General features: G+C 45.3%; 1 protein-coding gene across 2 annotated transcripts; it reads left to right on the top strand.

The window, feature by feature from the left end:
• Positions 1-25262, top strand: atosa (atos homolog A). Of its 2 annotated transcripts, XR_013772592.1 has the most exons (13): positions 1-1071; positions 16409-16593; positions 17071-17267; positions 17789-17914; positions 18141-19971; positions 20729-20854; positions 21584-21672; positions 22622-22718; positions 23066-23224; positions 23368-23436; positions 23777-23970; positions 24083-24730; positions 24822-25262. XR_013772592.1 is itself a non-coding variant. In XM_079283820.1 (12 exons), the coding sequence occupies exons 1-12, from the start codon at positions 1041-1043 to the stop codon at positions 24234-24236; spliced, it is 3258 nt and encodes a 1085-aa protein (XP_079139946.1). In that variant the 5' UTR covers positions 1-1040; the 3' UTR covers positions 24237-25262. The 2 variants fall into 2 exon arrangements, 1 of the variants encoding a protein (XP_079139946.1); XM_079283820.1 differs by having other exon boundaries at positions 24083-25262.
• The last annotated feature ends 361 nt before the right edge of the window (positions 25263-25623 follow it).

Genomic DNA, 25623 nt, shown 5'->3' with positions numbered 1-25623 from the left:
AGCATCACGACTAGGAGGATTCACTGTTTCATCTACATGTCGTCTGAATAATGTCAGTATCGACCTAGTGTTTCTAGTTTCAGCAAGTCAACTGGTCTGTCGGCGCCGCATTAGCATATTCTACCCGAGTAAACCCTCGCGGGGAAAGAAACGTTGCCCTCTGCTACGAAGCGGAGTTACGTTAGTCTATTTGTTGTTGGTTTGAAAAAAAAAGTTTTCATGAAGATCGCAAAGGGAAGTCAGCACAGGTGGCGTTTGTGACGTTAAATAGATGGCGACTAATCGAAGGCTGGAGATGGATAGAAAGCGGATCATATCGGTCTGATGTCACCGGTTTAACGTTTCGTGAGAAGAATAATGCACTGAATATGCTCTCGTCGTAGCAAAAAAACAAAAAAAACACCGAGCGCGTCCGTCATCGGAATCGGTATATTTTCAGCTCAACTGTGGCTACCTGCGCTGTATTGGGCTCGGGGTGTCTGGGAGGTCGTCGTCACCAGTAGACGCTTAACCAAACAAGTGACTGATTAAGTTAGCTGGTTAGTTACTGAAGAGTTAGCGAGCCCCCCGGAGTCGTTGTGAGTAGCCCATGTTACAGGAGAGGGGGGCACAGAGATGCATCGCGACGTAACTGTGGTTTAGGTGGTGGAATTTGAGACGAGCTGTGAGAGTAGCCAGCGTGCTAGTTCACATCACCAGTAGTCCGGTTGGTTTACTCGCTAGCAAGCCGACTGACAACTCCATTACCTAAACGCTAACTGCGACTTGGCTATCGGCTGTATTTGTGTTAGTCTAGTCGGACAATACAGTGCGACTCGATGGAAGCGTACAGTAGTAGCATGCTAACAAAGCAATGCTTTGTTGTTGGATAGGGGGGCAGCAGCTGGCACCAACACACAAGGCACCAAAGCTGATATTATTGCTTAGCTAATACTAGCAGGTCTCAGTCACAGAGAGGGGTTTTTTTGGGGGGGGGGGGGTCCACGTGGAGAGAAAGAGACTACTGAGAAGACCCTACAAGAGATCCTGAAGGCGACCTGATGACACTGGACAACATGAAGTCGGAGAGAGGTACGTGGAGAGCACACAGACACATGTAGAGTGGACTTGATGCTGTGCATGCAGCTTTAGTGGACTGACTGTACCCCCATCATCACCCTGAGAGAAGAACCAGGCCAGGGTGTTGCGTAACATCTGGTCATCCTGGTCACTGGTTTTGTGAATTAACAAAGACCTGACCCAGGTCAATGAGGACTCGTGCACACAAACACACTGCTCTAGTTTTTTGGATGTTAACCCAAATGTCAGCTGTTTCTTTTCCCCCATTTCATCGGCATCAACGTACAACCTGCAAGATCGCCTCATAGCAAGTGCTCTTCCCTTTTCCTGGAGCTCTTGTTTTGACGGTCTCATGCAGGAGGCTGCTGCAAAGTGTTCTTGACACCCACCCTGTTGTGGAAATCAGGCTCCTGCCTTATGCTCTGCAACCTGTTTACATGTCGCTGTCTCTGCAGTAAGAGGTGAAGCGGGGACAAAGTGTTTCAAAGTAATTATGTTAATTGTAATATTGCATTCATTTATGAGGGGGATTTCGGACTGTGTGTCTTAATCTGTGCCCTGACACAATTAACATTAGGTGTCGTTTCAGCTCCTTCGTCGTACGAGCTATCGCTCATTTTGTGATTGAGTGTACACAGTTGTTTGTGATTCAGGGTTACAGCTGACGTGATCAGTTGTCAACAACACAATAGCACCATATGGAAGCAGTGGAGGGCCATTGTTCTTTGTCATGGTGAGATTAGCTGCAGTCAATCAGGGATAGTCGGATCGTGTTTTTTTTTTTGTTGTTTTTTTTGCATAGGTTATGCAACTGCAGTCATGCTGCTGACTAGCCTGAGTGGGATCCTCGTTAGAGCACAATATGCTGGTAATGGGACTCCACGAGGCACATGTGCCCTATACCGGCCTCGACTTTAAACCGAGGCTTGCCCTGCCGTCCCTTGACTGACCCAGACATCTGTGTGACGTGACTGGCCAGCATGAAGGGCACATTGGCGGACACTGTGTACAGTGTAATTATAGACTAATAATGCAGCACGGCATGCTGGGTCAACTGTGAACAGCAACACTTTCTGTTGCATGTTGTAAGAGTGGTTGGTTGAGGACTCAAATCTGTGAATATTGAGATTATTTTACAACCAAATACTCCAGTATGCCTGCTTTGTATCAGCCACAAAAGACAGATTGGCTACAGTGAGTCCGATCCTCGCCCTTTGTGGATTGTCACCACGGCAGGTTTGCTCACTCACTCACTGTCATGTTCTAATTATGAGCCAGTAGAAGCTGATCTACAAGCAGTGGCTCCCTGTTTGACTGGCAGACACGATGGGGCGATTGTTATTTGGCTATTGTTCCGTTCCAGTGGTGGAGAACAGCACACACACACACACACACACACACACACACACACCTCCCTTCTGTTGCCTCTCCTCTCCCTGGTCTCAGAGAACCGGGCCGCAGTGGTGACAGAGGCTGTTTACTGAGTAGCTTGGAACACGGCAAAGTCGAGGCAGGCGGTTTCACTGCACTGACGCTGGATTGAGGGTTCCTAGGAGAGCCCAGCTATATTAAGTTCGAAGGTGGGGGGGGGGACAAGTCCAGACATGTGCGTCTTACACTGAAACTCCTGCAACAAGTGCCAAAGGCTACGACCTCCTGGTCAAGTGGGTGTGAAAGTCAAGCCAAGGCTTTGGGTGTGTGATGAGGTGATAGATTCAGGCAGTACCTCACTGTATCTGTGTGTGCTGATGTTGACCCTGATAAACAGATCCCGTGTCAGGCTGATGTGAACAATTCAAATTCAGTTTCTTAGTCACTGCTGCCACAACATGGTTGGATGTTGCCACATAAGTAGTGATGTCTTGTTACAGCCTTATATTATCTTAGACATTATTGGTACGATGCCGTCGAGTGTACCTATCAAACTGAAAAACAAAGAGCAGAACTGGGGTCAGTTGGGAACCCTGTTTTAGACAAACCTCAGCTCCTGATGAAAACAAAGAAGTTAGACTTCACGAGAGCAGAGGTTTCTTCATGGTTTTGTTATAAAGGTAGAAGAGGAGCACTTGTGTTCTGCTCAGGGGCCCAACCAGAGTCATCTGACCCCCTTGTTTTTCTGTGAGTCAGGATGGCGTGTGTGTGAGTACATGCGGGGTGTGAGGAGACCGTGACTGTGGCAGAGAGTACGGCCAACCGTTTGCTACTGGCGAATAAACGCTGTGCTGCTGAACCACGAGGCTCAACTGACAGCTTTTACAGGTCCCTTAAAGAGCTGCTGTTGGAAAAACTCTCGACCTGTTCACACCAGTCAGGGAACGCATGGCTCGCCTCATCGGGTTTCAAAACCGTTTCAGCTGAAGTGTGATAAAGCGGAGTTTTATTTGTATCCTTAAAGACATCATTTTGTTTATGCGTGTTTCCATCTCCATGTGTAGAACAGTGGAATTTACACCATACAAATAGGCCTTTTCTGCTCTACTGTGGTCCTCTTCTCAACCACTGAAGGGGACATTACAAGCGAAAGACGTTGTATTTGATGGTCATATGGTGAAATGTATGAGCAATGAGCTAAGAATGGCGACTGAGTGCTTCCTCCTTTATGCCCTCAACCACAGCCCTCCTTCTCTTTCTTCCACACACACACACACACACATTATACAGAGGGATGACTTTAGATTTAGTCATGTTGGAAAGACTCAGTCAGCTGGCAAGCCGCTGTGCTCCTGCTCTCTCGTATGTTATTTTGTGTTTTTGTATGCTGCTTCCTGTTTAAAGTCATTGGTCCTTTTTAAGGAGGAATTGAATACAAGTTCCCCATCACCCAATTTACTCCACTGCCGGCCTTCTGCCGTGTGCTCAACCAGATTACAGCTGCTCTGAGACGTCCGAGCCTAGGGTTGCAAAATTCCGGGAATATTCACTTTCCATGGGAATTAACAGGAATCTATCGGGAATTAATGGAAAATAACGCAAACAAAATGGAAACTTAGGGGTTATCTGCCCAGGCTTTATTTACTCTGTCATATGCTGATAGCAACTAACTTTTCTGCCATATCATAAGAAGACATGATTCATTGATTTTCCAAATAAATCCATTCATTTGTCAAATCCATACATTGTGAAATGTGCCATGTGGTGAGATAGCTAGCTAGCATGTTAACGAGTGCTTAACTAGTACTTTGAATGTTGGAGCTGACAGTGTGGGCCGTGTGCAAACTTAGGGTTTAAAGATAAAGATTTGTAATTTTACTGAATTTCCATTTATTGGGATGCTGGCAAATGATCTGTACTTTTGACAAGTGTGCTGCTGAATTCAGTGCACGGTTACAATTTGATTAAATGGCCGTACTTTTAGCCACAACATGCCACAAGACCTAATATTTCATGTGTGTTCACCCCCAAAGAAGCTCACGATTAAAAGGTAAGTTATTTTAAATGAAAAACAAATGTCTGCACTTAACTTTTCTTGGAAATGTTCTGCCATTGAGTATACACTCCTTCTCACGAGAGACCCAGATAACCCAGAGCGACGTACACAGTTGTCCCGTACAGCACCTGCCTCGTCCTCGTCACTGATTTACCTCATAGCGGGAGGCGGCCATAACAGGTGCTCTCTACTGTTTTACTTCTCTCACACAGTGGGAGTTCATTCGTATCATTTTTTTCCCCTCTGTCTTTATCGACTTGTTTATTTACTGGCACTCCGTTCTCAAGTTTTCTAGCTAAATCAAAAGTGGACTGGTTGAAGGTGCTGTCTTTTTTCATGTGTGTTGTTACCTATAACATGTATGACCATTGGAAACTAAACACACATTGAAACCCCTAATGTCGTATTTCATTGAGATTTATTTTAAAGGTTTTATTTTTTCCCTCACCCAAGGATATTCCTGTTTACACATAAACAATATTACATCAACTAATTGAAGTCAACACGAGCATTTCACCTTATCGCCTTTTCCATACAACACCACCCAGCTGCACTGAACATGGATGTTGGACTCCCTCATTGTACAGCGAGATTCAGAGCTGCCTTTCGCAATGAATACCAATACTGGGTCGGCATTCAGCTGTGACTTACTATACAGGGCCCCGGAGTAATCAGCCTAAATATATGTTGTGACAGGTTTGACTGTAAGTAGCCTAGCCATGCCTATAGCCGCTATATTGGATTGGACGTCCAGTCCTCCCAGTCCAGCAACCCTCTTACGTAATGCTAGAGCATTTTATTTAGCACACAGACCCTTCTTCGGGTCATGTGCACAGTGATCCTTACACATTTAGCACAGCTCTTCTGTATCGAGGCTCGGTGTTAACGAGCTGTACGGACACGCATAAATACACCGCCCAGACTTAGTGTTGGACCGGCTAAAGCTGAGCGTAGCAGCATGGGTCGCATTTCTGCTGCCAGGGTGCCACTGAGCCAGTGATGTCATTATTGCCGGTGTGCTCGTCACATCCTCCCGGCCCCGTGGCTCCTCGTAGCCAACCGGCAGCCGTCTCTGCAGGACCAGGAAGAGCCATCTGGACCCTGTGGTGTTCTCTTCATCTGAGGCTGTGAATGAAGTAGCTAAATAGTACAAACGTGTAGTATAGAGACTTCCTGAACTATTGTTTGCTGTTGACTTCTAGAGCTCCAGCAATTAATCGATTTAGTTGTCTACTATTAAATTAATGTCCAACTATTTTGATAATCAATTAATCGGTTTGAGTAATTTTGTCAGAAAAACAGGTTTCAGCTTCTCAAATGTGAGTATTTTCTGGTTTCTTTATTCTACTATGACAAATATCTTTGTGTTTTGGGCCAAACAAGACATTTGTGGACGTTATCTTTGGAAAAACGCTGAACAACATTTTTCACCATTTTCTGACGTTTTATAGTGAATTAATGTCTTCTCTTCTGGTATCTCCCCCTCTCTTTTTCTCTCCCGTCCTTTGAGTCACGTCGCATAGTTTCAGCCACTGTAACACCTCAGCACTTAACACCTCCACCACCGCTATCTGCAGATAATATCTGAACAAAAAGCTTATTGACAGAAAGAGAGCTTGCTTGACTTACTATCTAAAGCACACAAAGGAAGGAGGTGACAGTAGGGCCTGACCGATTGATCAGCGTGCATATATTGATTGCTGGATGACGACATGAAAAACATTAGCTCTCAGTAGTGTTCCTAAAGCACAATGGCAGCAGAATTTCTCTTAAATTAATGAGGAAATAAAGAAAAAGAGACAGTTGGATTGAAGAGTTTTCTATGGCCTGCAATCTGTGCTGTCACTCTGGGAGTCCACTAATACTGATTAAACAAGACAAAAAAGAATATCCATGCAGCGATAATTCATCCATCTCTAATGGGAACTATTCTTTTAAAGTGATAGAATCATGTTTACACAAACTCCCAAGTCTCTGTTTACGGAGGCACATTGTTTATTCACAAGAGCGTGAGGTTAACTAAATTTGAGACTCATCACAACTATCCCCTGTCCTTCTCTCCATTGTCTCATCGCTTTCAGGCCAACAGGCCTCAATAATGAGCGAGGCGATTCCCCTTTCACCCCCAGTGCTGCTTCATGCTGCCAGTCGGTCTGTCCTGTTGAACTGGGTTAATCATCTGCTTTAGTTTTTACATACTGTTAATGTTGTTTAGAAAAGGTAGTTCTAGATCATAAATGCATGTAATACGGTATACTAATGAAAGGAGAGAAGGTGAACCAGAGCTGTTATATTCCGGTTAACCCCCCCACCCTCCCCCCCCCCCCCCCGGATTGTGCCACAACTGACACACTTTTCGTTACGCGGCTCGGGTTGCTCATTTTGGACTCCTTTGTAGAAATTGGCATGAGCAGCACAGGGGAGGTCAAAGGCCTGTGCATTCATGTTGGACAGGGTGGCTTTTGGTTACAGAGAGAGGCTGGGTTGTCCTACTGCCCTGTAGATATTTAGTGTCGGACGTTGCCAAAATGGAAGGTAGGAATTGGTTGAGGAGACTTTGTCTGTGCACACAGTTAAATAAAGTGGCCTGCAGAGTAAAATAATGAGTTTCCAGAACATTCTTTTTTTACAACCCGTAGGTCACTGCGTCTGAAGATCAACTTTTGTAGCATTTCAGGAAAGACGAGAGGAAGATTGAGGAGAGAGCAGTGTGATGAGTTGTTATGAACATGTAAATGTCACACATGCACTGAAGTCCACTTTAGCCACTAGTACGCCTCATTAAGTATTCATGGGTCATTTATACAATCTCTTGAAAGTTTCCAGCACACAGCATTTTCTTCTGCTTTTTCTCCGCTTGACATTTACTCAGCCAAATGCGTTGGCACCTTGGAGCTGCCCAGTGAAAACCAGCCTTCCTCTTTCAGCCACCGAGCAACTCATCTGAATAACAGCGGCTTCAAGTACCTTCCTCAAGGACTGCAGTTGCTATGGTTGTTGAAGAGAGCATACTGTAAATCATTCCTAACCAAGGTCGGGGATTTTAATTTACAGCCTTTGTGGTCCGGATCTGGCAGAGAGTATGCAGGTGTTTTTTTAAAAATCGGAATCAAAGGCTGTAACCGGCCTGGTTAAAGGCATGCAGCACTCTGTCAGCCACTGTTACCTAACCGTGATAGGCTGCCATTGTTTCTGCCGCTTTCATTCTACAGAAGCGACCTGATGCTGTAAGAAAGCTGAACAGCACAAGTGATTTTACTGGGGATTTGTGTGCATGGACTCGACAGACATGAACTGCAGCAAGAGTGAGTTTAAAATAGATGACCTACTAATCCTAAATACGCAACTATGTTCGTAAAATACGGGATGTTTGTTCTCTATGGCCATTTCAGAAAGCTGTATGGAAAAGGGAGACATGGACATGTAAAGAACTAAATGAAGGAAGTAATTGATAGAGCTAGCACATGGATGCTCTCTAGAATCAGGTCCCTCTTCAGCTGAGATGAGTTCTGTCGGTTAAGTACGTACGGCTCATGACGAAAAGTTTTTTCCACAGGCTCAGAGCTGGTTTACCATGTGACTTCAATAGTGTGCTGAGCTTCTAAACAACAGCTTTCTTCATGGCTGACAATGACGCGTGTCAGAGAGAGGGCATGGTGGTGGGTCTGTCTGGGTCGAGTGTGTGTGTTTGTTTTTTGGCAGTGGGAGAATAACAGCAGCTGAGTTCACAAAACAGAAGAATGGTTCTTCCTCAGCTGGAAGTGTACTAACGGCCTCTCAGCCAATCAGGGCTTGTTGCTACGTGGGCTATGAATCTGCCCCTTTGTGTTGCAGAGTGGGAGAAACACACACACACATGACAGATCATAAGTCTATAGAGTTGAAGAAACGTTTCACTGGAGGAAACTGGGAATGTATTGAGGAAGGCTAGACGAGCACATACTATTGGAAACTACAACAAAACCTTCTTTACCAAGTAGTGATTGACAGACAACGGCCTTAGTTTACTCATAGACAACTTAAAAGTAGAATCTAAACTACCACCAGGAGTCACCAGGGGTCTTTAAGCAGTCATTTAAAACAAATGTGTTTTAATTTCAAACACATTAAACTGTCTCTTCCTTACATTCTCAAAATTCTTCTGGCAAAAACACGCCAGTTTCTTGGCAGACTTCACCACCACTTCCAGTGTTTTTGTTGTTTTTAATGTTGTAACAAAAGGCAGACAAAAACAGGAAAGGTGAGCTGGCAATGACCATGTTATGAAATGCAATGGAAACACAGCTAACCCTGTTAATACAATTGGTAATTTAGCAGCAAACTTCTGGAGAACAAAGAGATACAAGAGGAACATAAACACTGAGACACACTGACGATCACATAAACAGCTTAACGGACACACAACAGTCTCTGTGTACAACGCAAGGACATGGTATACAGTCAGAGCACAACGACGTGCTCTCACACAGGCATATGCTGTGTGTGTGTGTGTGTGTGTGTACACGGTGTGTGTCATACAACACCCACTAACTGAGCATAACAGGAGCATTAATTGTCTTTAAATACTTTCTTGTCAAGCTGCAGCTCACTATCACGTACAAAGACGCAGACTTTAAAAGGACAAGTGATGCTGTTTTGCTTTGCCACGGGGCTCAGTTATTTGTCTTAAATCCTGCTGCTTGCATATTGATAGTATACTCTTGTAGTATTGCGTTGGCTCCTGGGGACTAGTAGATTTTTCCTCAGACGTACTAATAAGCAAAGTCAACTTATTTCTTGTGAAGTAATCTAAAATGTCTAGCTGCCGAAAATATGTCATCAAATCTAACCTCAGGCTTCATATTCCTAGCTGGTGGCTATATATATATATATATATATATATATATATATATATATATATATATATATATATATATATCTCAGCTGTTCAAACCTTCAGGCATCTCTTGCCCATCTTCATGTTCTCAACATGGGAAGTGAAAGACACAATATGCTTTAAATCATGACAACACCATCGCTAGACGCCTCAAGACTCCTTGGTCTGTTGTCGTACTGGTTTATTTAGTTCTGCCTTTCAACACCGTTCTGAGGAACATGAAAAGACTCAGCAATATCAATCGCCACTTTACCTCCGAACTACCAGAATTTGCAATTAAGTTGTAACGTCAGTGTGGAAGATCGGTTGGTATACAGCACTACATTTTAGCAGGACATCTTGAAGACGACAAACGCTATGCTTGCACACAAAGCACTCGTGTGTCTGCAGGTTTCAGGGTGCTTTGACTGAAGTACAACATGTTATGCTAACAAGCGAAATACTTCACAGAATTCCTGTGAACAGTGTTATGTAAGCACGGCTTTTACTGAATAGCAGATGAAGTTATGTCCGTGGATGGTCAGAACGTTATAAAGTTGGCTGTTCTGTGTGTCCCAGATCGTGCTACATGGCACTACATACGTTCACACATCCATGTATCCATGGAGTGAGTGGATGCATACAGTACATACGGAGTGTCTTATGTGGCGTCTCTTTAGGGCCTGGAAGTTATCTTGTCTTGCACGTTTGCTGTGAAGTGCTCATAGAAACCCTTCAGATAGGGAAAAGGAGATGCAGTGTTCAGTTGGTGTTGAAGACCAGCTGGTCTCCAAATATAGTCAGACTGCAGAACTGGCTGTGGAACAGAAAAAACAGCATTGCAAACAATTCCCATGGTGGCGAAAAGCAGTGGCCAGAGCTGCTGACACTTCGGATCTGCCACCTGCTTTGCCACCATTGCATTTGAAAACCTTAAACCGGCTGTGTGCTTTCGTAGTCTTGGGATAGCTGCTTACAACAACATCTCGGGTGGATTTTAGGGTAGCTGCTTTTGTGATTTCCAAATATTCATAGATTTCAAAACATAGAAATCAAAGGAGCCCAGTATGACATATATTTCAAAATTGATTCTTAAGATGCATCGCGATTCTAAGATGCATCGCGATTCTCTCTTGCAGAAAACTCAATAATCGGACATTTCAAACTCAATTCTCAACGTTGTGATCGCCTGTGACAATTCTGCGACGCTGTGCTTTCTATTCTTGACCGCGGCCCCTGAACGCAACAGACGTAATCCACGTGCGTCTTGTTTACTTTCTAAACAAAACATGAGCTGAGTTTTGTTTAGAGAGGCTGAGCTCGAGCAGCCGAATATGGATAAAATCCCACCGGCACCCCGAGCTTAAGAACTATGGTATGGAAGCGTTTTGCTTCTTCTTTTTGCCAACGATGCGCCACTACTCATGGAGAACCAGAGCTTTGGCGCTATGTTGCACACTTTGGAACCGAGATGCAACATTAATCTCGACGTTTTTACAGACACAGCGAGACTCTACAACCAAAGCTAAATGTACGGAACCACTGAGGAAAGATGGTAAGATGGAAGAAACAAGCTATGTGTGATCTTCCCACGCACTCTATCACTGTGTTCCACCACATGGTTCAGAAAGCGATAGTTTTGTACGAGAGCTGACTGCTCATTGCCCAAAACAGGAGGATTTGATTGTCTGTATTGTTTATTTGTGAATAAGGTGAACTTGTTATGTCACGTGACTCAGCACATGCTGATTTCTGTTTATACTACGAGGATGCAGCTACAGGCCCGATTTTATTTATTTTCTTGTGCTTGGAAGTTAAACCGTCCAGTTAACACATCTCTTCTATTTGTTACTAATATTGAACTGTCAAGAGATAATGGAAATAAATGAATCTGTTTTTTAAAATTATGTATCATAAATATGCAGTGTTTTAAAAATAGCAGATAGTCACAGTGAGAGAAAAAGAACATAATGTATTTTTTTTTTTTTTTTTATGCATCAAGATGAATAAATAATCGTTTTCTATTCGCATCGTAGCCAGAATCGAATCGTGAGGTGCCAAGAGATTCACACCCCTGACTTCAGGCATTCACCACATCCGCCCCTTTTTAACATGGCCGCTGCTTGCAGACACCATCACAAAGTCATCAAATAATTGATTTTAAGAACCTGCCCTTTAAAAATCAGAGAGAGGGGGAGAGAGAGAAGGGGAGAGCTACCAAGTTGTGTCTATATTTATCTTACCGGGGGCTGCAGTACAGAGATTTGGCATGGAAGTGCTGTCTGTGTAATCTCCCATTCTGCCTCTGTGTATTCGTGATAGAAGTGCAGGTATGTGTGTGTGTGTTAGGGCTGCACATCTCAAATTTTCTCACTGAGAATTGAAACTGCAATTTTGCCTCGCTATTCCCAGGGTAAACATTTGCAATCACAAACAGTGTTGCCTCTGTGGTCTTTCCTACGATGACACACTTTTGCTGGTAACTGTACGAACATGCATGCATAAAAGCGTGTTTGACTTTTTTTCATCATTATCCAACAAAGTCCCACGCAACAGAATAAGAATGAGAGCTGGTGTTAAAGTTACATCTGTGTCGGTTTTTGCTCCCTCTCCTCACGCACAGGTCAAGAGATGAACACGATCTGGTGAGTTGTTGAGCAACTTATGGGGAATTTAGAAGTGCTTTGTTTGTTGCAGCTGAGATTCCTGCGAATGCAAAGCATGGCAGAATCGTTTGCATATATATATATAAATATATATATATATATACAAAACTTTACAATATGTCTATGTAGATACATTGGCAAATATGAGCAGAAAATTGTTAAAATATACATCCGGTGCTGTACCTGATCAGAATGAGGAATTTGCAGTCGGGAAGGAACCCTGAACCGTCACTGTTCAGTTCCATTCCGAAGGCGCTTGATATCATTGTGTGTTAAGCCGACACACCTCAGCGAGCTCGGCACACTGCTGCCTCTGCAGTGTGGAAGCTGCCTGGAAATGCCTCGAGCACACAGCCTCCGGGCAGGCTGCTTATCTACAGTCTGCAGGTCCCAGAAACAAAATGTAAACGTCTTAAATCATATCAAGTAAGGACCTCAGATGATTTTAAACACAGCAAGTCTAACATCTTCAAAACCCTCTGGTGTGCTTGCTGTGTTGTTTTTCATCAAGGAATTGGTCTACTTCTACCGACCTTTGTTCTCTTAGTTTTGTTATTTATCTTTCTGAGAAAATGGACTCATTGGAGCCGTGAGGGCCTTTAGTGTGGACAGTTATTTGTTTACTTTCACAGCCAGTGAACTGGGACAAATCAGTGACAAGTGTACCACGCTAGCCATTCTTTGAAGTGTTTATTTTTGTCACACATTGAAATTGATTTGAATATTACGCTTGGATATTTTATACAAAGTTAAGTAGAATCTGAACGCCCTATTGTTAGTGATTTGTCCCGATACACTCAGGCTGAAAGACAGAAGGACGAGTAAGCTGTCTCTGTGTTGTCCTGTCTGCCTTGTTTGTCTGATTCTTGTGTAGGTTGTTTTTGTTCAGTTCTGTGTTAGTTTAAAGTTTAACGGTCGCTTTAGACTGTAATACATTTGTCGACCACTACCACAACAAATAGACTCATGTTTTCATCTTTACGATACGTCACAACAGAACCGTAACAACTTTAAGCTCACAATCTCACAAAAGAAAGATCAGGTCAACTCACATGATGTAAATGCCGCCCAATTCCCTTATTTTCTGCCAGGTTTCAAACGGTTAACTGGAAACCTCGTTAATTTGACTTCCTGTCTGCCTTTTCAACTAACAGTGCGTTTTTCCTATCTGCCCTTTCGACTGCTCCTCTGTCTTTTCTCGCTCCCTCTGGAGTATGTCTCGTCTCTCCCCGGTTGCTGCAGTATAATATCTCGTCTTGTGTGTGTGTGTGTAATGCCGTAGTCTTTGATAACCTGTAGTCTAGCCACAGGTGCGCTCATCAGCGTTTTGTTCCGGCTAAGGCCTTGATCTGTGACTCCAGCAGCATGTATTTCTTTTTCTTTTTTTCCTCATCTGCCGCTGGCTTTTGTCTCTCGCCCCCCCCCCCCCCCCCCCCCCCAGACGGATCACTAATGAGGAAAGACCAGCTAGACTCTCACTGTGCTCTCTGCTTCATTTGAATGAAACGATGTCGCAAACAAATGACAGACATAGTGAGCCGCACCGGCTCAACAGAGGACGGACGGGAGTGTTTTTTTGCCATATGGCTTCTTGCACAGCACTCAAATTAGCTGTGAGTATATGTGTGTGTGTCTGCAGAGCAGCAGACCAGCGTTTGCAGTAGAAAGAGGGCCAACCATGCAGTGATTGTGTGCCCGCAGTGCACAGATTAATGGGTCTGCTTATATGAACGTGTCTCCCACTTAGTGTCTCTCTCTCGCTCTCCTTCTGTCCGTCTTCCCATCCGTCTCTCTGTTTAAAACTGAATCCAGCAGCATGTATTCAAACGACGAGCTTCAGAACCTCACTCGCTGCCATAACCATTTGGACCAGGCGCTGACGTGTTTGACTCATTTGCCTCTCTGACAGGTCTCAGGTAATGATGAATCACTCCTCGGTGTGTTACAGTGTGCACTGCAGGCGTGTTTACTCTGAACACTCTTGTCCGGTAGGCCTTCTTCCACATGACTCTATACTAATCTCTTGGCCCGAGCACACGGCAAAAGCTGAGGTGTGCGTGTGTGTGTGTGTAGGTAGTCTTCATAGGAATGTTCTATTCAGTCACGACGCCCTAAAGAATGACAGCTCTCATCTATGGGCTGGGCCCCTTTATCCAAAGCCTCCATCACTAGTCCTTTATGCTGCACTGCATGTGTATGTGTGCGTGTTGCTATGTGTGTGTCTATGTTTTCAGTGGGTTGGTTCACATGTTTGGTGATGGTGCGGTTGTTTTTTCACTGTGTCTTCGTGTCTTTTTTGTTATGTGTATTCTAGCAGTGTGTCTGTATGTTTTCCTGGGTTGGCCTTTCCTAGAAAGCAGCAATTTGAAACCCACAATGCACACATCACCAGGGCTCTGCTTGTAGCACACAGCTTGACAAATGCTGTTTTCCACTGCTCCCTTAATCACTCTTTTACTTCCCTTCCTTCATCCACCCGTGCTTCCTTTCTTCCTTTGCTTCTGGCCTCCTTCTTGGAGCGTCACCTTGAGCACAATGTCTCTAAATACGACCAGGAACCGCAGCCTTTCCCAGTGTGAACTGGGAACACTTTACACTGCCCACTGCTGTATATCTCGTACATTCAAGCCACCCATCATGTGAAGGTGATGGGCTCTGTGACCGTGACACTTGACCTTTGTCGTACATTCTATTCCTCTCGCTCCCTTTTCCTCTCTCACCGTTGGTCCCTTGCTCCCTTTGTTCAAGCCTTTCCGATTCCAGGCAACGAAGAGAAGGCGATTGTCCCTGAATGTCGCCTTCATCCCTTTCACCCTGCGCTTATTAAGCCTACAGCTGGCTACCAGACCCCCTCCCTCCTCCTCCTCCCGCTCCTTACCTCCCCTCTCCTCCCTCCTCATGTTTTGTGTTGGACTGCGCCTCTCTCCACGTGCAGCAGCAGCTCAAAGGCATGTAGGAGGAGTTCCCTGAGAAGGAATGTGCGTGACTGGCTGGATCACTGTGATATGTACACGCGCACACACACACACGCACACACGCACACAAGCACACAAGCACATGCATTCAGCAGCAGCTCAGCTCGTAGATCACACTTCTGCAGAGCCAGCTGAGAGGGACTCTGTTCTGGCCAGCCTGGCTCTGGTGTGAGGAGGACAGGGTGTGTGTGTGTGTGTATTTTGTACTTCTAGCCTGATGAGGACTTGACATCCTCAAAATGATTCAAATATGAAACAAGTATCCACATCATCGTGTCCTAAAATGTGTTTGACTCTGATGTAAATGAAGGCAGGGGGAGGGCTCGAGATTGTAGGCAGGCGGCTTCTTTACATGAGTGTGTCTTCTTGTGTGCTGTAAAGAAAGAAAGCTGTGATTCTCAGAGCTGTTGTGTGTCAGCTGACCTGTGGGATTCTGGGAGTTTTCTCTAGAGGAGCGCAGGAGATAAGAGCGCTAAGACGGGTGCCTCAACATTGGGCTAAAAATACCCTACTTTAGCGCTTCGCTTCAATTACAACACAAACAGACCGGGATTTAGTTAGTTTGGTTTTCAGGAGACAAACTGAGGAGTCACAGCTAGTAGCATTTGACTGGTGACCTAATACTACCGCCCCCATCTCGACCCTGCTCAAACTGCTCGAAACTTGGTTGTTGTGATTAGTAGGGCACAGCAGGGTGGCTCAGAATGAGCCATAATCTGAACGAGACAACCAGACCTGAACGAGACAACCTTGTTAGTGTCCTTTCTGCTTCCACGTAATTTGCGAATAGTCTGTTCCTGAATGGTGGAAGGTTGACTCAGCTCTCTGTCCTGCCAGGTTCTGGTCACCATGCTGGCCCCGCCCAACCCCACCCTGGCAAAATTGGTGGCGCACCGTGTGGTGCAGTATGACGCTACTATTTCTGTTGTTCTGTCATGTTTTGTTTTTTTGTTTGCAAGTGTTCTTCACAATGACTGCGAATGACGTCAGTGTGAGCATTGTCTATACTTGTGTGTGTGTACTGTATAAGAGAGATACAGTGTGTGGCATCACACCCCTGCTCAGCTGACATGGGAGGTCTAAATATATTCCACTTAAGCAGTCAGACTGGAAAAGTTATGTCATCCACCCCCCCCCCCCCCCCCATCCCTTCTCCAAACAAGTCTTTCCAAACAAAGTTAAATATCCTTATCTACTGCGGTGAAACCCATTCAGACGTAAATGGGAGCAAATGCATGTCAATGCAGGCGGCTGTCTGTTTGCATCTGTATTGCCCCCCCCCCCCCCCCCCCCTGCATCTGTCGAAGCATTGACAGATTAGTAGTTTACCTGCTGCTGTCCTCCGATTGGTTCCTTGTTTTTCTGTTTGGATGTGAAGTGATTTGAAAAGCTCCGCTGACCCTCCTCGTGTCTCTGCCTCTCCTAGATGCAACGGAGGAGTTTTTCGAGTACGATGCCGAGGAGTTCCTGGTGTTTCTCACCTTGCTCATCACAGAGGGACGGACGCCAGAATATTCTGTGAAGGGCAGAACCGAGGGGCTGCACTGTCCGCCAGCCCAGTCGGCCATGCCGCCTCTTCACAAGCACGAATGCAGCGACAAACTGCCCCAGGTAGCGCGTTCACACACACGCACACACACACGCACACACGCACACGCACACGCACACCTAAAGTGTGAACAGAAGGCACTCTCTTCTCCTTTCACTAGAGGTTGTTGTTGCTGCTTCATTTGCGTCATTCAAGTCATGAGCCTTTTTATTTTAGGCCCTCTTATGCAACGGGATTCACATTCGACATATTGTTTGATGTTTTTGAGATATTAGTGATAACTGATAACTCTGAACTCGGCACCCAAGACACCACACACACCTCTTTCAAACTGCACAAAAACTAGACATTATACACTTTATAAACGCTAGCATTTACAACATGGCTTTTAACTGAGATGTGACCAAAATAATATCTCTGAGACATTCATCTGTAAGTGAGTCTCTTTGTGGGTCCCATCTGCTTTGCCCCTGAAGCTCGAGGCCCGGGCGTTGACATTCAGTAACGAACACTAACCCTCCACCTGTGTGTGTGTCCAGTGTCGGCAGGCGAGGCGAACCCGTTCGGAGGTGATCCTGCTTTGGAGGAACAGCATCCCCATCATGATCGAGGTCATGCTCCTGCCAGACTGTTGCTATGGTGACGAGTGCCCCCCGAGCGACCCCATCAGCGACCCCATCATCAAACAAGACGCTCTGCTGCTGGAGCGATGGACCCTGCAGCCAGTCCCAAGACAGTGAGGCTGATATACACACATAAGCCTCCACACATGATCTTACTATTGAAATATGGGTAATGCTGGAAGAGAGATGTTGTACTGATAGAAATGAGAATATGCTTTCTAGCATTTAGTTTAAAGTCTGCTGTTTACAAGACAAACATGGTACGTTTCACTTAGAAGGTTTGTAGTTAGACGGCTGTATCCAAAGAAAACGCTATTTAGCCCCCAAAACATTGTATAAACCGCCACAAGAGCTGTGAAATCCCTACTTGTTTATGTTTGATAAAAACATTCCGTGCAGGTTTTATTGTTTCTGTAATGTACAGAATAGCTTAAAGGTGACGGCTAAAAAAGAAATGAAAAATTAAACTTGGCACTCGGATGGTTAATTAGCCTTACAAATTGACCCACTTTCCTAGCGACGTGTAGAAACGGGGGAAATTGTGTACAAAAAAACCAACACATCCTTGAACAGTTTTCTCATTAACCTGACATACTGGCACGTTTCCTGCTCTTTCTAACTGTGTTTCTAATAGAAGCGGTGATCGCTTCATTGAGGAGAAGACGCTGCTGTTGGCTGTTCGCTCTTACGTCTTCTTCTCTCAGCTCAGCGCCTGGCTCAGCGCCTCCCATGGTATCGTCCCAAGAAACATCCTCTACAGGTCAGACATGGCACTCAATGATTACTTTGGTGGTTTGTTGCACCAGATTGTTAAAGCCACGGGAAACTTAATCTAAAGTAGTCTTCTTCGTAACTTTTTGTGTTGAAAAATTGAATCAGAAGAAGTAAAACTGAATCTCTGGAGGCTCTGACACTTCCTGGATATTTTAAGATTTAAAAGTTAACGATGGCGTGTGAATCTCTCTCGCTCTCTCGCTGTCAAACAGGATCAGTGCTGCTGATGAGGAGTTGGTGTGGCAGTTCTCCCAGCCGCCTTCAGAACACATTTTCCCGGTTCCAGATGTGTCCCAGAGTGTTGCCATGCAGCTCCGTGTCCAGTCACTCCCACGCCAACCCACCTATCCCACCCTGGCCTGCAGCATCCATACCGGCCTGCCTCCGCTTTACAGCAAGACCGCCAGCCTCAACCCAAACCTCAACAGCCATGGTGGCCTGCCCACCCACAAAAAGAGCCAGGACCCCAGAAAAGACGACCTCCTTTACAACTCTAACATGTACAGCAAGAGCTCCAACCCCATGTCTGGCCTTCTCCTCAATGGATTACCCATTCCTCATCTCCCCATCAACAACATCCCCATTAATAGCCTTCCCCACACGGCTGTTTCCTCTCCTTACAGCAAGAAGAGCCAGGAGCCAGGTGAGGACCACACATATCAGAATGGAGAGCTTCCGCAGGTGAACATCCCCCAACGTCAGGGCTCTCCACGGTTCCACAGGTCCTCTCGCTCCCCCACGCCCTCCCGCTCCCACTCGCCCTCTCCACTTCCCACAAGCAAGGCAGGGAAGTGGCTGTACTTGGCTCTCAATGGTTCATCTGACCCCACACAAGTGGAGGATTATGGGTCTGGCACCAACAGCAGTGATAGGTCAAAGGGGTCCATCCCTGAGCCACTGAGAGCTTTTAAGAATTTCTCCTTGGCTGAGCCGCCGCGTTGTCCCTCCCCAAGGCCTGCAAACGAAACAAACCCACTGATTGGCTCCCTGCTGCAGGAGAGACAGGAAGTAATTGCCCGCATCGCACAGAGGCTCAACTTCTGCGACCCTACAGCACCGCCACTTCCCCCTGGCCTTTTTGCTTCTGACAACCCTCCCAAAGCCACGTGGGGCAACAACCATGACGACATAACTGCCAGTAAGACCAAAGAGCCCGAGGTACCGCCCTATGAGTCTGCGGGACGCGTGTGGCCCGGCCACTTCAACACGCCCGTGACTGACACTTCTTTCAACAAATGGGAGTGCTCCTCCCCTAAACCTGCAGCGTGCAGGAAGCTGAAAATGACAGAGACAAGAGACACAGAGGATGAGAAAGAGAAGGAAAAGGACGGGGAGAGAGACAGCTCCCTGATCGCCCAGGCAGTACAAGACATAACTAGACTCATCCAGGAGAGACTGTCCGTCCCCTCTCTGTCCCCGAGGCACAGCAGGAGCGGCAGCCATCTGCACCACACGCACACGACAACAGTCACACACACGGTCCGCACGTACTCGCACACCACACACATCCCACAGGCCTCACACACTGCCGCCAACGGCCACATACCCAGCCATCATGAAACTCACAGAGGCAGCGTTCGCACCGCTGCCACACATGCACCCGTTTGCACAGACGAGCCCCCGGGTGATCCGGGGACCGAATGCCATTGTCCCAGGGCCCAAAATGGTGCTCACTTTACACTTGAAGAACCCTCATTCAAAGGCCAGTCCCACGCCCAGGCTGGTCGGTGTTTACGAACTCCCCCACAGGAAAAGCTTGTAGTCAGGACAGACAGCAGCCATGACACCCCTTCTGCCTCCCATGTCCTTGAGAACAGCCCAAGGAATGCCCAGATCTTTAGTTGGATTTGCAATGATGCCAGCCCAGCCATGAACTGTAACATAAGCCACAACCACAGCAAGCCTCAACCTCAGCTTCAGTCCCAGGTGCAGTTCTGTGCACCAGCCCAGGCCTCTGCCCTGCAGGATGAGAACCAGGCACCCTCGATGGCCGGATACTCCATCACCTCCAGTCCAGACATGACTCCCCCTTCTACTGTCCTGGTAAGGGACTCCTCACTTTAAAGGACATTGTTTGTGCACATACGCCTGAGTCATAGCCCATTTACTAAAATGCAATTCTTTGTCGTGCCCTGTCCCCGTTTAAAGGAGCCTTTGTTGAACTGCATCACAAAAATAGGAATTGCTCAACATTTTGGCAAGTTTATTTGCTTTATTGCCGAGAGTTGGAAGAGAAGATCGATACCACTTTCATGTCTGAACAGTAATTATGAAGGTACATCCAGCAGCCGGTTAGCTTACCGTAGCACAAAGACTGTAAACGGGGAAACGGCTAGTCTGGCTGTGTTTGTGCTAAGCTAAGCTAACTGGCTGCTGGCGCTAGCTTCATATTTATTGTGATATCCGCAAAAAAGGTTTAACTATTCTTCTTAGTAGTAATCTAAAACAGGTATATACATTTAGCTATGATTCGTGGAAGTTCTATATTTGATTAAACACGTGAGTCATTCCGGAAAATAAAATATTGTGAGGCTGAAATTATCCACTAAAGTACTGTTACTTAATATCAGAAATAATAGGTCACTACAGGCGTCACATTTTTACAATTTAGCTCGTCAAACTAGAAGGAACCTCCTCGTTTATAGACGCCGCTCAGTTCTGAGTGTTTTGCTGGGAGCGGATGAGACTTCAGTGGTAATCAAGACGGCATATGATATACGAGAACATGCTTAGATGAACACAGATCGTTTCAGTTGACTTGCAAACTGTCCTAACTTCTGTCTCCATCTCTGTTCCCCAGCGAGCCCACAGCCCGTCTCCGCTTCGCCCCTGCAACAGCTGGAAGAAACAGAATCACCACTCTTTGGATGCTACAGCGACCAAAGCCTTCCACCCCTGTACTGGCCTGCCTCTGCTCTCCAGCCCTGTAAGAAACACACACACACACACATCGTCACAGTGAAACACAGTCATTGTGCTTTGTTAAGATACCGCTAACATGCATGCTCAAAGTCACAAACACTTACTGACTCAGTCATTGTCGGTGTCCGGGCAGTTGAGTTTGCCATAACACCACACTCACTGCCCTTTATTTCAAGCCATCTGAAGCATTACTCACAGTACTTTCACCAGAGCCTGTGAATCCTCGTCGTAAAGAGACTTTGAAGTATCTGGCAGCTGCTTTTATTGCTGCTGCTGTTGCTGCTGCTGGTCCACTGAGTTGTAAGCCAAGGTTAATGTGTACACACACACACACACTCACATAGGCAGGTGGGGCACGTGACTCATCTGTGCCTCATCAACCTCAGTAAGCTTGTCAGATTAACACACTCCTACATATCAGTCTCCTGCCTTCTGATCGGTCCAACTCGTGCATATAAACACTCGAATTTACACACAGACACTCGGTGTCACACGGTCTCGCCAACACACCAGCTCACTCATTTTCACATACACACCATGACATCATATTGCACACATTTTGTCATACCTTTAATACTTTGCAATCGGTTATTCTTTATGATGCCGTTTGGATCTTTTACAAAAGCCAAGACAAGCCCTAGATTTTCAATATGCAGTATATCTTATAGTCCAAGCTCTGACCCAGGTACTGTGAAGGTTGCTCTGTGTTAATCATGTCGTTTGTGTGCTGCAGGTTCCTCAGAGGAAAAACCAAACGGGCTACTTTGATCTGGACACCTCTCTGGCTGGCTGTAAGGGTTTGCCTTGGGCCTATGGGAAAAGGTACACATTTTCTCACCTGGGACCCTTTGTTACTATAGTTAACAGACTCTGAATCAGTTTGTCCACGAGGATAAGGTTGGGATACTTTCACGGGTTTAATGCAGTCTTAGTAACAGTTAAAAGACAACATTTTTGTTTTACACTTATCTCCCACGTCATCTGTTTGTTATAGTACCATCTGGAACAAGTTACTCATACTTCGCATCATTTTAAAACTTGTTTTTCTCACTGTGCAACATTTCAGCTGTTACTATGTTTAAGTGCCAGCAAGGCAGCGTATAAGGGATCGATAAAAGAGAGGAGGTGTGTTTAAACCAAACACGCTGACGTAGCCTTGAATCAGCAGCAGGTTTGAGAAGTATTGTCTTTGTGTTGTTCCGAGTGCTGAGGTTAGGTCAGCCCTGTTCTGCTGACACGCTGCCACCTGCTGAAGCTCTGCTGTACTGTGGCTGCATCTAGAATCGCACACATTCTGCTCAAAATGGCAGACAGAACTGAGCTGGCTTCATATAGACGGAGCTGCCTACACACAGCAGATGTGGGTGGTAACGCAGTGCTTCTGTAAAGTTCATTTTAGCAACCGGGCAACTTCTTGTCAGTTTGGCTGAGGCAGGCAAAAGCCATTGTCGTGCTCTCCATATATTCTTTTTTTGTTTTGTTTTTTTATTCTCGTAAATTAGCTTGATTTAAAAAAGAATATATAACAAAATATTTGAGTGAACAATGGACTAATTACTTTGTTCTGCCCTTTCCTTCAGTAAATTACGACATCGGAGTAACAAACATGAAATTCAGTCTGAGATCATTTTATATCTCACCCTGGACGCAGGTCTATTCAGACACACCAGGGAATGCTTGTCACCTTAAACATCTTAACATGCTCTTGCACGCATCTCGCCATGAAAACAAGTTGAACGAGAGCGCGTGTGTGTGTGTTTTAACCCTTCAGGGTGTGTCCAAAGGGAGAGGGGTACACCGAGGACTCACAGCAGCTGTTCAGTGCCAACGCTCCACCTGTCGGTCTCAGTCTGCTGGGAAACTTTGAGGTAGAACATATAAACACGCACAGTAATTCAATTACAATTACCAAGTATCACGCTCCCAGTAGACAACACTAAACATCCGTGCAATACAGTCATTGTTCTGTGTGTGTGTGTGTGTGTGTGTGTGTGTGTGTGTGTGTGTGTGTGTGTGTGTATGTATGTATGTGTGTATGTGTATGTATATGTGTATGTATATATATATGTATATATATTTATTTTAGTTATTTATAATACTTGTTTTGATCTTGTCAATTTCCCCGCTGCGAGACTAATAAAGGATTATTTTATCTGAACTTATTTTATCTCATCTTAAGTAAAACAAAAATTTAAATCTTGAACTGTTTCCCCAGGAGTGTGTGCTGAACTACCGCCTGGAGCCTTTAGGGTTGGTGGAGGGTTTCACAGCAGAGGTTGGGGCCAGCGGGTCCTTCTGCCCGAGTCACATGACCTTACCTGTGGAGGTTTCCTTCTACAGTGTATCCGATGACAACGCTCCCTCACCATATATGGTGAGATTATTTGTTCCCAGTTAGTCAATCAATAATACTGTAAAAAGCCTGTGTGACTGAGCCTTGAGCTGTATCTGCACACAGGTGTGTATTACCTTTGAATGCCTGTCTGTGACACAGCTGTTGTCGTGTGTTTCTCACAGGGTGTGATCAATCTGGAGTCCCTGGGGAAAAGGGGCTACCGTGTACCTCCATCAGGAACCATTCAAGTGGTGAGGAAACATTCAGCTTTTTCCACAAATGTAGAAATGATCTGAACATATAGATTTATGTGAAATATCTGCATCGTGGCGCACACGTGGCTGAGAACAAAGAGCAGATTACACCAAGTAACAAAGGGAAAGGGCAACCCCTAGTGGTTATAGAGGAACATACATCATCTAAGGTGACATTTTCCTCTATATACGTATTATATTATAAGGATGATATGTATAGTGTGGTGTTCATTTCATGTGTCTTTCACAGCATGTTGTGTTGTTTTAGATCGCTGAAGTCAGGTCACAAAGAAACCTGCGTAAATCCTCCCAATGCTTCTCCGGTTCTGCCTTTCAGACCTTATTCAATCCCAACAAGACAGTGGTGAAGATGTTTGTTGTGATGTACGACCTACGAGCCATGCCAGCTGGACACCAGACCTTCCTGCGCCAGAGGACCTTCTCTGTTCCCGTCCGCCGTGACACAAACAATCAGACCAGCAGGAAGCCCCTCGGCCAGGGACGCACCTTGCGCTACCTCGTTCATCTGAGGCAAGTTCTCCTTTCATCTCGAGTGCACATCAAAACTGGAATACATGCAGCAACTGTTTTGGTGATGTTTCTCCTCTGGTGTCTTTCGTCTCCCTCTCCAATCTCGAACCAGGTTCCATAGTTCTAAGTCTGGGAAGATCTACCTCCATCGGGACATCCGTCTGCTGTTTTCCAGGAAGTCCATGGAGGTGGACAGTGGAGCTGCCTACGAGCTCCAGTCCTCCACAGAGTCCCCTATTGACCCGCCATTCTCTCCCCGCTGCTGAGACATAACCCCCTCCCTCCTCCAGCTGGCAGGCGACTACTGAAGCTTCAATCACACCTTGATGCCAGCGATAGACTCTTACGCAACCCATGGCTAGACAAACCCTTCTAAAAGAAAATTGAAGGACTGCAGTCTCACAAGACTCACCTGGCATGTGCCCAAATATATCTTATGTTTCATCCCTCCTGTCACCCAGAACTGACAAGGGGGGGAGGGGGGGGGGCTCTAAGAGCCTGGGAGATTTGATGGAAATGGTGTTCTTTGTTAACTGCACAAAGAGTTCAGGTCAGAGGTTACAATTATAGAGTATGTTTCAGGTCCAGTTCTCCTGGTTAAGAAGGCCTCACCAGATGTGATAGGTTGTTGGTTTTCCTGCTGTTGTGTGTATCCCCTCCAGCGTCTGGCAGGAGAGGAGAGACCAGTGATCGTCTACAGAAGCAGTTAGACTCTTCAAAGATTTCCGCAGAGTTTAGGCTACTGTACTCGAATCAAAACGTAAATTGGACTCAACATGATAAACCAGTGTGCAGTCGCAATTCATTTGGTTATAAATGCAAAACGAGGCCCTTTAATTGTTGAAGAGCAGATTGATTGACCTGAAAGTGAAGCCTGTGATCCCTGAGCTCGGAGCAGAGGGAGTGGAAGAGGAACATCATTCGCTCGTCCAAAAGAAAAACATACCATGGACCACTAAAGAAGTTGAACAATCATTCAGCTGAAAGCATCACAGCAAAACATCAAATGTTCACTGTGGATTTTTTTTTCTTCTCATAACTGGAAATGAAACAGAAAATAGTAATATTCTAATACTTTTGTACTGTTACAGAACCTCTTACAGTGTTGCAATAGAAAGAGTAATCTTAGTTTAGTGTTTACACATTCACTTACCATCAGTTTATTTAATATTTAAATTAATATTTCAGTTACTACTTGTGACGTCTGTCATGCTAAGATGATGTAGTGCAAACTGTATATCATAGTATGTATTTTTGACATTAATATTCAAATCTGAAAAATATATCTATCTTCTAAAGCAATCTGTGAGCTGCTCTGTCTCTTTGGTGTTATTATTATTATTATTATTACACTACGTCTCCATACAATCACACAGGAATCAAAGGAACAAAACAGGTTATTCTGCTTTAAATTTGGTTCCAAACGGCAATTTATGAGAAAACAGGGCCGTGGCACTGCTGAGGGTTTTTGGATTAATTATAAAAACAGGTGGTGATAATGGACCAAAATTGCTACAATCAGTAACATGGTGCATGGTTTACAGGTGATATTTCAATTATATAGCAGAAGTCAACGTTTTTATTTTATTATAATTAAGGCCATCGGTGGACAAAGCGGACAAACACTGAGCTAACTCCTCTTACACGACATAT

The sequence above is a fragment of the Melanostigma gelatinosum genome (assembly GCF_949748355.1).
Source record: "Melanostigma gelatinosum genome assembly, chromosome: 2".
NCBI lineage: Eukaryota > Metazoa > Chordata > Actinopteri > Perciformes > Zoarcidae > Melanostigma > Melanostigma gelatinosum.
The sequence above is the reverse complement of the archived record's forward strand: the minus strand, read 5'-3'. Positions and strand labels throughout refer to the sequence as shown.

Bases quoted from the DNA above. Each gene is read 5' to 3' on its own strand.
- atosa (XM_079283820.1), top strand. From the start codon at position 1,041: ATGACACTGGACAACATGAAGTCGGAGAGAG. The intron at 1,072-16,408 runs GTACGTGGAGAG...TGCCTCTCCTAG, and splicing joins CAACATGAAGTCGGAGAGAG to ATGCAACGGAGGAGTTTTTC. The intron at 23,225-23,367 runs GTGAGATTATTT...TGTTTCTCACAG, and splicing joins ACGCTCCCTCACCATATATG to GGTGTGATCAATCTGGAGTC.